At 33.6% G+C, this 14,860-nt stretch overlaps 1 protein-coding gene, 1 long non-coding RNA gene and 1 other non-coding gene across 6 annotated transcripts in view; all 3 read right to left on the reverse strand.

Moving 5' to 3' along the window:
• STXBP5 (syntaxin binding protein 5) overlaps positions 1-14,860 on the reverse strand; it is a 169,614-nt gene that overhangs the window by 39,104 nt on the left and 115,650 nt on the right. Inside the window, exons 20-22 of one of the 4 annotated variants that reach the window (XM_019425024.2) lie at positions 12,286-12,345; positions 12,139-12,186; positions 106-156 (exon numbers count right to left, since the gene is read on the reverse strand). The exons of 1 other annotated variant lie outside the window; for it this stretch is intronic. In XM_019425024.2, the coding sequence (XP_019280569.1) occupies positions 106-156; positions 12,139-12,186; positions 12,286-12,345 (159 nt within the window). The remainder of the gene's footprint in view (positions 1-105; positions 157-12,138; positions 12,187-12,285; positions 12,346-14,860) is intronic. 2 more of the 4 variants (XM_019425025.2, XM_019425026.2) reach the window with 2 other exon arrangements.
• LOC128777866 (U6 spliceosomal RNA) lies at positions 3,818-3,925 on the reverse strand. Its single transcript, XR_008423183.1, has one exon. It is a non-coding gene; the product is annotated as a U6 spliceosomal RNA (small nuclear RNA).
• On the reverse strand, positions 7,338-12,132 carry LOC109252504 (uncharacterized). The gene is made up of 2 exons (XR_002074048.2): positions 7,549-12,132; positions 7,338-7,439 (listed from the first exon to the last, which is right to left on the reverse strand). It is a non-coding gene; the product is annotated as an uncharacterized LOC109252504 (long non-coding RNA).

Below are 14,860 nucleotides of genomic sequence, written 5' to 3' on the forward strand. Positions count from 1 at the left end.
ATAAAAATCTAGTCTATCGTAATTTTAAATCTTCTGATTTCCTGGTCTTCCCCTTGAAGGGAGTTTAACTACTATGGATTTTATTCATTTATTTATTTTACTTACCTAAGTCAGGCTTTAGGTCAGTAGGCAAGCTTAACTTCCTTGACATCTTTGCTGAAAAATAAAACGCATTTTTAAAGTTCTGAAGAGTATATGATTCATATTAATACCAACTGCTCTTCCAGATAGAAGTGAATACTTTTATTACTACATCTAGATGCTAAGATAATTAAAATATGATTAATAATATTATGGGTGGAAAGTAAATCTTATTTTCAATTTTTTAAGAAGTTTGTACTTACTTGGTACACTATCTTTGTGTGCGTGAAGCTCTTACTTCAAGAAAGCTTTTTAAATTCTAACTGTTAATTATTTCTCAGGCTCACAGGAAAGGGTTAGGCTTTTCTAAGAGAAGCAAAGTCATTTCTTAGTAGGAAGATGCAGATAAGGACAACAGAGGCAGAAGACTGAGTTTGGGTAATCGATATAATAAAACCTTTCCAGCTCATCTTCATAGCCACTGAGGTCATTATTTTTTAAGTTAATCTTTAGAACATAGGACAACCTCTATCTAAGATTAAATTTAAGTGTTTGACTACATCATAAAACTATCTGGGTTCACCTATTCTGGATATACATTAACACCACTATTTACATGTCAGTGAAAGACAAAAGTCCTGCTCAATCTAAAATTATGGTATTTACAAAAATATAAACTCTGCGTATGTCAATTTCTAATTTAGCATCAGAATAATAAAAAAGCCTATTCTAAACTTACTGGAATTCACTTTCCATCCTCAAAGTCAGTTATTGCCTTAATCTAGGAAGTGACTTAAAGTTAGGAGTTCTTTATATCTATTGTGTTAGTGGCAATGCATGCATAACAGAATAGTGCTTCCTATGTAAAATACTGAAAAAGCACTTGTTAATACATGAATGCATATATTGGGTTAAATTTCGGGCCGTTAAGAGATACTTAAAGCACAGACCCTGCTAGTCCATAAGGGCGCCATGTAAACAAAGAGAAATCCAGTCATAGTATATAACTTCCACATCTAAAAAAATGACAAATCCAGTATTAGGCAAGAGGCATTAGGCAAACTGGGAAGGGGTGGGGGAAATCAAGTTTTCATTTCCAAGTTTCATTAATCATCATCTTTTAAAAAATAAAAATGAGTCAAATATAAAATCAGTCCTATCCCATTTTCACCCAGATGTAATCAATGTCAGTTAAAAGATAAAATGTACTACAAAACTAGCCAGTGAAACCTACGGTTAGTTGATTTTATATAAATGGTTGCTGTTGTATTTAATATCCAATTCCCTAAAATTAGAAGATATTATACTCCCAAAACCATCTTCTAGAATATAGTATTAATACTTTCAAAAGAATTCAAAGGTTTTCACCAAATATCATAAGTACAATGTACATAGACTGATAAATAACATCTGTATAATATACATGTAATCTGAAGTATTCAAAAAATCAGTCTGGTAGAGTATAAAGATATGACTCGGATGATGCCGATGCCTCTCTAGACTCCACTACTCTACTCTGACCCAGTTATTCTTTCAGGCCAGTGCTTATCCAAAACTTGAATGTACACATCAATCACCTGGCAAACTGGTTAAATCAGATTCGGATTCTATACTCTTGGACTAGGGCCTGAGATCTTACACTTCCAGCAAGTTCCCAGGAAATGCCAATGCTTCTGGTCTATGAACCACACTTTGAGGAACCAGATCCCTAGACCAAAAGAAACTTCAGGAGAGGAACCAAAACTAATTGAGCAAACCCAGTATGCATATGTATATGTTAGTTCACTGTAAACATTCCCAGGACAAGCTTCAATACTTAGTTTGTAAAATGTAGTGGTTAGGACTTGATTAGGCATCAGATCAAACCTGAGATGGAAGCCACTTCATCCAACTACCAAGTGTGTGTGACCTTAGGCCGATTACTTTGCCTCTCTAAACCTGAAATTTCCTCATTTGTTAAAAAAGGATAGATAATAATGCCAATTTCATAGCTGTGAAGATTATACAAGATGATGTAAGCAAAGCGCTGTGCGTGACACCTGACACACAATACGGATTTGATAAATGCTAGTTATTAATAATAAACAAATGCAATGATTTCTAAATAAACTGTAAAATGCTATCCTAATGGGCTACTAATATACTTGTAAACTACCCAGCATTCCTTTAGTCTAATTCTGTGATAATGTTCCGAGTAACTAAAACAACAAAATGGAAAACAAAACAAAAAACACTTTAAGACATAAGTATGGAACAGTAATGAACCACTGAAGTTCAACCTCTTTTAAGTTTGTTTCAAAAACTAAATTCAATATATAGCTAAGCATAACAAAGATAAGTGACTTGAATAATTTACAAGCTATATCATTCGTCCTCATTAAATTAAAATGTATTAAGTAACTATTTTGTCAATTAGAAATGTATCTGTTGAAGTTTTCACTCAATAACCATATACATATTTCTGCCAAAAAATTTCACTAGCATGAAATTTCTTTCTGAATTTCTTAAGTGTATGTTTTCAATCTCCCTCAGGATTTTCTACTAGAAATCCTTTTATATAAAATTCTCAAATATTTAAAAAACTTAAGTTACTCTTTCCCATAAAATACAATTTTTTTTTTGTCCAGCATTAATTTATCATGTAAAAAAAATCTCTGAACATAACTAACCAACTTTCAAATAAATCTTCCGTTGGTCTAACTTTGACATTTTATTGAGGTTAGAACCACACAATAATGACAAGGCAGCTTTTTTTTTTTTTTTTTTTTTTTTTTACTGTAGTAACTTCACTATAAATGTCACAAAATGATTTAATTATAGTGTCTAATATTTCCTCCTAAAACACTTTGCAACTGGAGACCCACAACCTGACCACAAACTCATAGTTTTCAAAGACAGATATTTAAGCCACACTACTGTAACATTTTGATACAATTTTAAGCAAGCCCCTTGAACAAACAACTTGAAATAACAAATGTTAAAAGATTAACTTTGCTACTTTGTTAATTCCACTTACCAATTAATATTATAAAAAATAAAAGATACAGAACTAATAATTGTAATGAATAGAGAAACATTTTTGTTACAGGTAAGAGGTGGAAACAAGGGCCGAGGGATACTTACTTATTAACCTATTAAATATTTATTGGGCACACACCAGCTATGTGCCAGAAGGCAGGGATTTCCTGCCCTCCAAGAGTTCACAGTCCATTCGAGGTATGAAATAAGTCCAGTGCAATGTAGCAAGTATTAAGAGAAGCAAGCACAAGGTGCTAACTAGAGTACATTGAATTTATAACTCTGGAATACTTATCTAAGACCATAGGATATGAGGATAAAGCCAGCAAGGAGTAGACTTTGTACATTTTCACAAAACTATTTGTTCCCCACCTTTTTGTTGGCAGTATTTTTCTTTTTATGTAAAATTTACATACAAATGAATAGATCTTAAATATATATTGAGTTTTGACAATGTGCACACCTACATAACTCAAATCCTTAACAAGATATAGAAATTCATCATGATCCAAGAAAGACCGTGCATATTCCTCCCAATCAATTCCTGTCCTTGTCCCTAGAAATAACCATTGCTCTGACATGTTTTCCCCACCACTGATCAGTTTTGCCTATTCTAGAATTTCATATGCATGATATCATGGCATAAACTCTCGTGTAAGTCATCTTTCACTTGGGACAATGTTTTTTATCTTTCCCCAAAATATTCTATTATTATTTTTTAAAACATGGAAGCTTCACGAATTTGTGTGTCATCCCTGTCCAGGGGCCGTGCTAATCTTCTCTGTGTCACTCCAATTTTAGTAACATGTGGTGCTAAAGTGAGCACCTTCCCAAAACATTTTAAAGGTTACATTCTTTCTTCCATGTTTATAATTAGAATTTTTAGATGAAAAAGTCTCAATTAATAGATTCACAGGCATTATCAGATTAATCTCTTCTAACTGTCCCCCTATACACACGGATCTAATTTTTTAAGGTTTGAATTATGTGTTCTTTACAGAAATTTTGGAAAATATACAAACAGAAAATAAGGCCATCATGAATTCCCATAATCAAGAGACAAAATTTGCCATATTTCCTGCCGCTTAATATACATTTTTATTTAGTATACAAATCTGTATCTTGCTTTTTTCCTCACTATTAAAAAAAAGCATTTCCTTACATCAGTTGTTAGTATATTTTAATGGTTGCATATTTACTTATATGAACACTTACTCAGCAATAAGGTATTTTCCAATACATATGGCAACAAAAAATGTACAAAAATATTTGCACATATTTTGATTATTTCCTTAGAAGAGAGTTCCATAAAGGATAATCATTTCTAGTACAACTGTCCCCACATCCCAAGGTCTTCTAAAGTATGTCTTTAAGTAGCAGCTATTTTTTTTAAGTTTAAAAGAAAGGCATATAAACATAATCTTTTACAAACTTGTTAAAAAAAAACATGAATCAGAGAAAATCCCAATTCACAACTCTACCTCCTCAAAACTCAAGCTGCTCCATTTTCTTACAGCTTTGCATGTAGCTACATAGCTAAGAAATCTAAAGCCAGATTATCGCCTACCTTTTAATGTAACTTGTCTATCTTTTGGCAAGAGCAAAAGGAGGGGGAAGGGGATTTAAATCTTCAGCATTGCACACTGTGTTTGGATTTGTCGTCAGGTTCCATAGCCCTTTCTTCTACAGTCTCTATCCAGTGATACTGAACTCATCCAGGTAATTTTATGTATCAGATATCGAACTTTTCAGTACTAGACTTCATTTTATTCATTATAAAGTTGTTATTTTCTCTGCTGATATTCTCTCTGTTCACTCTTTATGGCCTTTTTTTTTCTTTTCAATATTAAAACATACTTTAGCAGCTGCTTTAAAAACCCATAGCTGCTAATTTGTGCATGTAGTTCATCTTGAAGTCTGTTTCTAATTTCTTCTTTGCTTCCTTCCTTCCTTCCTTCCCTTCTCTCTCTCTCTCTCTCTCTCTCTCTTTCTTTCTTTCCGTTTTTGAGAGAGCAGGGGAGGGACAGAGACAGAGAGGGCAAGAGAGAATCCAAAGGCTCCATGCTGTCAGAGCGGAGGTCTTGTAGGGCTTGAACGCATGAAACATGAGATCATCACCTGAGCCAAAATCAAGAGTCAGGTGTGCAACTAACAGAGCCACCCAGATGCCCCAACTTCTTTATTATGGGTCACATTTTCCTACTTCTGACTTTGAATCTTTATTTCACATGCCCAGGAACTTCTCATTGATTGAATGCTGGACAGAGTGGATAATACATTGAAGGGAGTCTGTATTGTGTCATCCATCTTCACAGGTGGTGAGCTTTGCTCTACACCTTGCCGTTAAACTACTGGAGAATCCTTTGGTTTTATCAGGCTTCACTTTATTCTTTGTTAGAGCAGGTCTATTTCAGTTTGAACTTAGTTCTAGGATATGGCTTTTATGCTAAGAAGTGATCCTTACTCTTACGGAGGGCCTCGCTGGGATATCAAGAGAATCACCAAGGTGCTCAGCAGGGTCTAATGTCAACAAGTCCCAGAACTTGGTGACTGCTGGTATCCCCGTCAGCTCTCAGCCTTAGAGCAGGTGGCTGGTGCTAGGCCTTGTGACGTACGGTCTAGCTCAGGTACAGTGTTAGCCTGAGCTGAACTGGAGGCGAACCTGCACACAGACTTCTAGGAGTCTGCCTCTGTGCGGTTCCTTCCTCTCTAGCACACTAACTCACACACTGCAGCCATGTTAGCAGCCCAGAACTCTAACCTCTGCCTCCCTAGCTGGATGGGACTCCACCTTCGCCTGAATTCTACCCACCCTGCACCACAACAGGAAAGTGTTCCACGACAGAAACCTGGAGAGGTTGTGGGGCTCGCTTCATACTTCCCCTTCTTTCAAGGATGGCAGCCCTACACTGCCTATTGCTCAATGCCTAGCAAGAAGAGCTCATCATCCAGTCTGACTAGTTTTACAGTTGTGGAAGGCGAAGTCCCAAACCTAAGGTCTAATGTTAAAATTTAGGCCAAATGTTTTTATCTTTGAATTTTTGTGACTTCTGGGAAGTATACTTGTTTTCAGGTCTGTTTAGTCAACCTCCTTGATGGCAGGTTCACAAGCAGCAGATCCAATCCGGAGAACCTCTAGTCAGGCCTCCTGGCCGACACTCTGTACCCTGGGATCATTCTGTGGATGAAGCAGTCACAGACTATCCATGATTTTTTGATGATCACATTTTTACTTCTCAGGAGTCTCAGAAGCACTTGCCAACCCAGTTACCTTGTCAGCTGATTTCACTGCGTGTATATAGAAACTTCCAGGCATGCTTTGAAGTTACTGAACTTCCATCGCAGCTTTCAAACTGAAGACATAATTTGAATGAGTTCTTGGAAGACAAGTTGTCTGTTCCTCTCATGTTCAACTGTGCATTCTTCAACTCTTGCTCTTTATACCCAATATCTTACTTGCTTTGAAATGTTTTGTCACTGGAGAGTATAAACCAGATCTCTTTTTCTATACTTTTGTCCACAGAAGAAATAATAGGAATGACAATAAAGTTTCTTCAATCTGAAGAAAACTGGTATCAGAGCTGTGTCTTGGCAGGCTATAAGCCTGAGTCTCTGCTCTCCTATGAGTGGAAACCACTCTTTTCAAGCAAAATGTTGAAATGTACGCATATTAAATAAAAAAAAAAAACATAATAAAGAAACTAAAAGTCAACTTATAGGATATGGCAAAGAAGCCAAGGGAAAAGGAGGACCAAGAAGTAGAAATTCTCACCACTTATCACACATTAATAGCCAACAGACCTAATAATATCAATGTCTATCTCCCATGTTGAAATCTAAATTCCATGAGTCTGGAAATAAAATCTGTCTTGCAAAATACTGTGTCTGTGTATGTGTATAGCACTTAATGTTTGGTCAATGAACATGGTGATGAATGAGTAAATAAATGAATAAACAAACTGTCACTGGAATTTTACTTCTACAGAAAGCAGCAGAATTTTCTCACAAATGAAATAAAGAGAAAAAGAGTGCAAATTAAACACGGGCCTATTCATCAAAAAGATGACGTTTGAAATTATTTCACTAATTTAACTTTAGCTTGGACTGATTTTATGTTATGAACCAAACAGGAAGTTACTTCTAGAAGATCATTTTACATTCTTCCAATGTAAGGAAAAGACAGTTCTATGGAGAAAGAAATGCATACACAGGAAATACTGACAGAGAAAAGACAAACAGACTTTGCTGAGATTTTATTATGAAGTTTGACAGAAAATACATTCTGAAACAAAATGAAAACCCAATACACACTATGCCATACTCTTCAGATTTTAGTCATCCTGAAAAAGAAAAAGAACTCATTAGAAAAACTCAGACATGTATAATAGTTTCAAAGTACCTAACTGTAAACAATTTAGTTCTTTACAAACTGAGGAAGAGTAATCTTACCTGCACACTTGACTCGTCTTTCATCTTCTCTTTCAAGATGAGCTTCTAGTCTTCTAAAAGCCACATGAGGGATTAAATATAAAGATGAACTTCTACAGAAGTAACAGCCACACATTTGAGATTGAATATTGGGGAATATAATGTAGAAGTATCAGTACTAATTTGAGTTTTATAATGAATTAGAATAATTTTATAACTTAAAATTCTACTTCATTAAGTTGGTGCATACCTTTGTATTCACATGGCAAACTCCAAATGGGCCTCTGAGAATTTATTTTTCAATGTAAATATAAAAGAATTCAGAAAATAGCACAAGAAAAAGAGGCCAGAAAGCATGAGAGTGAAGACACGCTATAGGTAAAACAAGAGTTCGAGAGACCTGGATTCTGGTCCCGACTAGGTCATTACTATGGGACATGACTTTGGATATGCAACTTAACTTCTTTGAGGCTCAATCTCTCTTCTTGAAAAACAAGGGAGCTTGAGCAGATTTAAAAGTATAGAATTTAATGAGTTAGTGATTTAGAATATAATGATTATGAATCCATTTAAGTTGGGTTAGAACACTTTAAAGAAGGAATCACTGGGACTTATGTAAAAGAGAACTAATGAAAACAATACTTGGACCAATGATCATTATTTTCATTGATCAATTGACTTCAAAAATTAGTTTTTGCTAAAAAAGAAAATCATTCATTACCCAAGTAACTGCTAACCTAGAATCTGAGAGATTAAAAAGAGGTACAATCCTGCCTAGGTTAACAAATACAACCTGAAAAATATCTATAGTGTCTGGAACGGTGCTCATTAAATGGAGCTTTGATTTCTATCTGTTTTGGCACAGCACTCATTAAGTCACTATACTTTTGAATCTTTATATTTTAATCTCTAGTTATTATTTCCCCCTCACAGTTTCATGTAATCATTCCTTCTGTATGAAAATTAGTAATAATAGGGAACATGGACAGGATCCAGCTAGAAATCTATCTTTCACAATGAAAGAGAATCATAATGAAATAGAACTAATAATCTTTAGAAAAGGTTGATCATGTAGTTTCAAAATCTACCAAACAATGCTAGCATCTGGACCATATTTTATTCATAAGGTACCATGAAAAATTTGATTAACACTTTAACAAAGACATACATTTTAGGACTTTTTATACAAACGTAAGATAACAAAAAGTTTTACAGAATTTTGCATTTCCAAAGCTTTGTAAAATATAAATAATAAGCAAATAATAAATTGATAACCACTCTTATTTTCTAAATGATTTACAGAAATGGCTACCACTACAGGAAAGACTGATTTTGGAAATACTGGTCATTAAGATTTTACTAACAAAAATTAATCATCAAGTATGAACAGGCAAAACAAATCACTATCTGTGTATTACATACATGTACCTTTCTTTAGGGATGCTGCAATTGTATTATATTCCGCTGTATTTTTGCTGTTGAACTCCTAAGGCTAAAGTTATGCCTTTTTAGGCTGCTGTTCTTATGCATGAATAAGGAAGTCACTGTCAGTATCGTTTACCTGAGTTAGCTGTCAGCCAGGAAACAAAGAAGCTGGGCATTGGGTAGATGGGTTAGGAGACTCTACTGTTTGCTGTAGTTACTCTCCTTGAGTCTGAGTTTTGAGAAAGGTAAACTTCCAGGCACGGTATATTACGTTTGGGTGAGAGGCACCAAGATGACAACCGTGATCTGGTACGAGGGCATAAGTTAGCATGAGTCATCCTTTTTTCTAGGTTACTATGTGGATAGAACAGGGTCATAACCAGAATATCTAGTTAGAAACCACATAACAGATCTGCTTTTGAATCCTTCCAGACTCCAGTAAATTGTCTTAAGAGGTAATACAGTACAGTGTTGAAAGGACAAACAGTGAAGTCAGACTACCTGGGTGTAAACCCTGGCCCCATCATTCACTAGATATGTAACCAACAGATACATTACTTACACTCTACCTCTCAGTTTCCCCTTCTGTGAAACAGGGAAATAGTAAGTAGCTAAATGCAGTTACATTGAATGGGTTAAACAAGAAATATTATTTATAAAGGGCTGGCACAGTGTCAGAAAAATTGTAATTTTTAAGTATATATGTATACACACACACACACACACACACACACACACACACATATTTAAAATACTGCTACCATCTCAGCTAACTCTGCTGTTCTGTTAGGCAGTAAAAAAAAAAAAAAGGGGGGGGGTTGATTTTCCAAGCTTGGTTTAGATTGTTTAAATAAGAATGACATTTTGCTCCCTACTCCTCCAATGTCGGCAGCAGTTACTTTCAAAGAAAAGGTAAAGCTTCAGAAACAAAGTATCAGAGCCAAGACATTCAGTCAGTCTCCCATGCAAGGAGGGTTTTTTGTTTGTTTGTTTTGTTTTTTTTTAACCAGTGTCAATCTTAGGGGTCTAGACTTAATTCTTAACGCCTTCCTTTACGAGGCCACTTCATAACTTCCTAAAGTTGAAGCTGTAAATGTCTGTAGACTGAGGAAGAAAGAGGTGGTAATTTGATGAGGCCCAGGGAACTTCGGAGCAAGTACAGGACTGCATGCTAGGGAACACAGTGAGCTCAGAATGCTCAAGGAATCCTAGCACTTTTGACACCATAAACTTTACACAGAAAATATGTCTTGACAGAGAGGTCTTCAGGAGATTGTAGGAGTTTCTCCAACCCGCCCCCCCCCCAAAATGTTTCACTGACATTTTATTGTGCTTTCAATAGCATATTTTATGTTAACTCTTATTACAAAACTAGATACTAATGTAGGAAGATAAACTCCTTTTTTTTTTTTTAAACTGTAAAAACTTCACAGTCTAAAATGGAGCAGTCTCCATTTGAACAAAGGAAAAATTGAGAAGAGAGCTTTTCTTGTAAATATGTTGGGATTAAAACCTATATTGGAAGATTACCAAACAAAATTACATATAAAATAGGAGCAGTAGTTTCTGAAGATGTAAAATTATTATGTATAACTGTAACTAACCTAACCTTTGAAATGGTTAATAAAGTTAATGTGTTTCCCAAAAAATATAAAAACTGGCATGACAAAAACAAAAACTTGCCAACGACATAAAAAGCAAGAACATTACCAAAGAACTATCCTTCTAGTAATGTTCTTAATCCTAAGAAATTTGTTAATTGAAAACTTTCAAATATTCAAACTCAGATATTCCATGTTATGTGTTCTATTCACAACAGAAAAAACAGAGGAGCTAGTCAACACATAGTTAACAAAGCAAATACAGGATCAAAAATCAGACAGAAATTATTCAAAAAAATGTAATCATATACAAAGTTCCTTTTATGTAAGGTAAAATTCCTAGATAATTGATAGATCATAAAGGTTCTTTGCAAAAGTGTATGTAGGAAGGTCTCTTATAACTTTTCACATTATATGACAGTAAGTACTATTAAGACAAAATATACTATAAAAAATTTGGTTGAAAAGTATGCGATAGAGCTAGTACATAATTAAAGCGATTTAACTATTACCAACTGATTCACTATAAAACCACAAAGAGATAATCAATTCCCCATATATGAAGAGCCCTTTGCCCAAGAATAAACCATCTTATTTAAAAAATGACGAGACATGTTAAGTCAGCCAACGTTAACATGACTAAACAGGGTTCAATTTACAATATGCAGACAATATAGATGCTACTTCTGAGAATTTTGGCAATTTAATTTTACTATATATTAAACTTTATCAGTTGACCAAAGGTAAATCTATTTCAGCTGCCTAGAAATGCTCCTCATTTAATATAATTCAAGGAACACGTGATAGGCATTTCAGAGGAAATAAATAACAAAAAACAGTATAATAAAAATTGTGGGTTTAAATCGAAGATTAAATTTATTCTTTTTGTAAAACAGTACTTCTCAAGCCTTTAAAAATCTTCAGAGAATACTCAAATTTTTATGACGAACTAAAAATCCTAGAGTTTGATTATATCCCCAAAGTTTGATTATGTATTTTGTCTTCTAATTTTAAACTTTGAAAACCTTAGACTGGGCAATTCAATTCAAAGTATACTCATAAAAACAGCCAAAGAGATTAATATAAAATACTCTCCATCACTTAGTTTTACTTGTGGGGATTGGGGGGAGAGTCTTAAGAAAATTCCCATTTAACTCCAGGGCAGTGCAGATTACAGAGTCAATATTTTAGAGAACCACTGAAATTGGGGATTGTAAAAATTTGAGAAGGATGGGAAAAAGGTAGGAGAAAATACAAATAAAAACTATAAAGGAAAAATCTCAAAATTTGGTATAAAACTGTACTATTTACGGCATAAATTGAACCCTGCTTTATTTTAAATAAAGCCAAAATAAAAACAGAATAATTCACATTGTAAGTCAGGAAAAACTGCAACACCAATTTAACTGATTTTCAATAATTATTGCCCCAATGAGTTTAGAAGAAACAGCCCAAGAGATTATTGTTTAGCATAGAAATGACAAATTAATATATACAAAATGCAATGCATTAGATCATTTTCTGGTGTTGAGTAACACTGCATATAGCAAGGATTAGAAACAAAAGAGAAATTTCTATTTCCTACCTATATCACTGGCTACCATCTTGGAAAACTTTCTGCTTTTGGTCTTCACTGAAAATAATATTTTGATATAAAATGTCAAAATCTATTCAAAGTAAACTAAAATTAAACATAATTAAAAGAAAATGCTTTAAAATAAAGATACTATACCCTTTTCTATAAAATTATTCATTTTTTGTTCATCATCTGAATTGTGTGGTGATGAAGAACCTACACGAATCAAGACAATGGAAGGAACAAGCACATAGTCAGTCACAAACACGAGTTGTCACAGGGAAAAGTACAAACAAAATAATCTGGTAACCTCTAAGGTAAGTTTCCATACAATTAGCCACGAGATGTCATGCATATAATCAATAACAATTCTCATAATATTAAAGTAAGAAAAGTAATCAGTAGTTCATTATCTTTCATGGTAGAGAATTCCTTAATATATGTAAATATTAACTCTATAATGATTTCTCCATAAATTACAACCATTTGGAAAAATCCTGGTATACATTATACGTTAGAGAACAGGTAAAGAACAATATAAGCAGCAATAAACAGTTTCTGAACGAAAATGCAAAACTTCTTCGATATTAGTTAACTGAATAGGCTTCATCTAGAACTAAGAATCTCGGGCAAGAAGTATACTGACAAAATTTACTTCAGAGTTAGCTTTCCAGATACCAATGTTAAAATCATATATAAATTCTACTATTACCATAGAGATCTTTAAAAAACTGAGGATCATACTTATAATTTTAGGTATGTTCAAATACTTACTTATGTTTAATGAGGTAAGAAATAGTTAATTTTATTCCAGCTGCGACTTCTAATATAAGTTTATCTAATATTTTTACAGTTAAGATTTTATTTGCCTTTTCCTTAAAAAAAGTGTTTCTAACTTTTTATATTTGATTTCTGACATTAATGTTTCATTTATAAATGTAGTACTAAGTACCACTCTAGTTGACAACTTCTATTATTAAATGATCTATTCTTTATAATAGCACATTTCAAATGATATCTCATCTATAAATTTTCAGTCTCCTCGATATAAATCACTTCCCCCCTTTTGAATTTCAACAACCCTTTGTATACTTCACCTATGATGTGTACTTCACTTAATACCTCATATTTTAAGTTCACACACACGTCTTTTTCCCGACTGCACTGCACTTCTAAAACACCGGGCCGTTTTTCTTTTTTATCCCAGTGAAAGTACTGAACCTTAATAAATAAGGTCAAAATGATGCTTTCTTTGGCCAAGTGGAAAATATCTTTGAAGTCTCTCCAAGGACCAAGTAAAACCTGTCAACATTGGCAGTATCCAATTACTTCTATAATAGTCTTAAAAGATTATTCTTAAAAACCATATTATTTTTGTTAAATAGCACTTATGGATCCTTATAAATCCTATGTCAAAAAATACCACATAAGTAACACTGAACTCGATGGAACATGTTCAGGAGTAGAGATGGATATACTTGCTTTTTAAAGATAATGGTTATAAGAGGTTAGCCACAGGAATGTAAAAAAAATTATTAATACTTATTTTATGTGATATATTTCATTTTAGAGCAATAGCTAGGTAACATATCAAACATGAATATCAAATCATAAAAATGTTTTTTAGTTATTTCCAACGTAATAGGCAACAGAAGCCACAAATGTAAAACAGATTTATTTTTCCCCTAACTGAAAACGCCTCTCACTACTTGTCAGAATTTTTGTCAAAGTTCCAAAAATGTTTTCAGCATATCTCACTTGAATATATTTACCAAATAACTGTGATAAAATAAACACCGAACTTATCTACAGCTTTTTTTTTTTTTTTTAGGGTACATGGAAACTCCTGAAGGCACTGTTTATATCATGGTTAATGTGGCCCTGAGCCTTCTTCAACCTGAAATAACCTAACAGATGTTTTTATCATTTTCACATGTGTAGACACACCACACACACACATACACACAAACACACACACACTCTTTTGATGCAGTACTAAAACAAAATTCCATTATTAAAGTGCTCAGTAAAGAAATCTGAGTTCTTTGAAATAGAGATCAAATGGAAATGGAAGAAGTGATTTCTTATGTTAATTCAAGATGACAGAATTAATATTCTACTTCAGAGAGACTCCTGGTTTATTTAAAAATAAGTGGAAAAGGCAAACTATATTCATAACTTGGATATTCTCAGTATACTTTTTGAATAGAGCTTTGATATTGACCAGCCAAATTGTTGGGATCACCAATTTTGATCATGGATTGAAATGTTTTTCAAAAAAGTTTTTCTCCATCTATATTATTATTTTGAGTAAACACACTGATTTTGATAAAGGACATATGGCTACTTTTCACTTCTATAATAGTGGTTCTCCTAGTATTTATGAAAGACTCACCTAACTTCCAACCCACTTTTATGCATTTCTTTTTCTCTCATAGATACACTGTTTTCTATTAACTATATTGGTTTTAATAGTCTATATTATATCACTTAATTATAGATAGATACACAGATAGATATCCTATCACAATGCAGAAAGTATTTGAGGCTAGTAATTTAATTACTACTTTCCATGGTTTTAATAACACGATTGCCTTGTGGTTCCTCTGATTCACCTCAAACTTACCCCAACCATTTTTTCTTTTTTGACCATTCTAAACTAAAAGAATTTTCATGTACTGGAGAGAGGAAGGATACTAAATTATTCCTTTATTGGGATTCTAAAAGCAAT

This window comes from Panthera pardus, unplaced genomic scaffold (assembly GCF_024362965.1).
Source record: "Panthera pardus isolate Hobbes unplaced genomic scaffold, ASM2436296v1 HiC_scaffold_17, whole genome shotgun sequence".
Classification (NCBI taxonomy): Eukaryota; Metazoa; Chordata; class Mammalia; order Carnivora; family Felidae; genus Panthera; species Panthera pardus.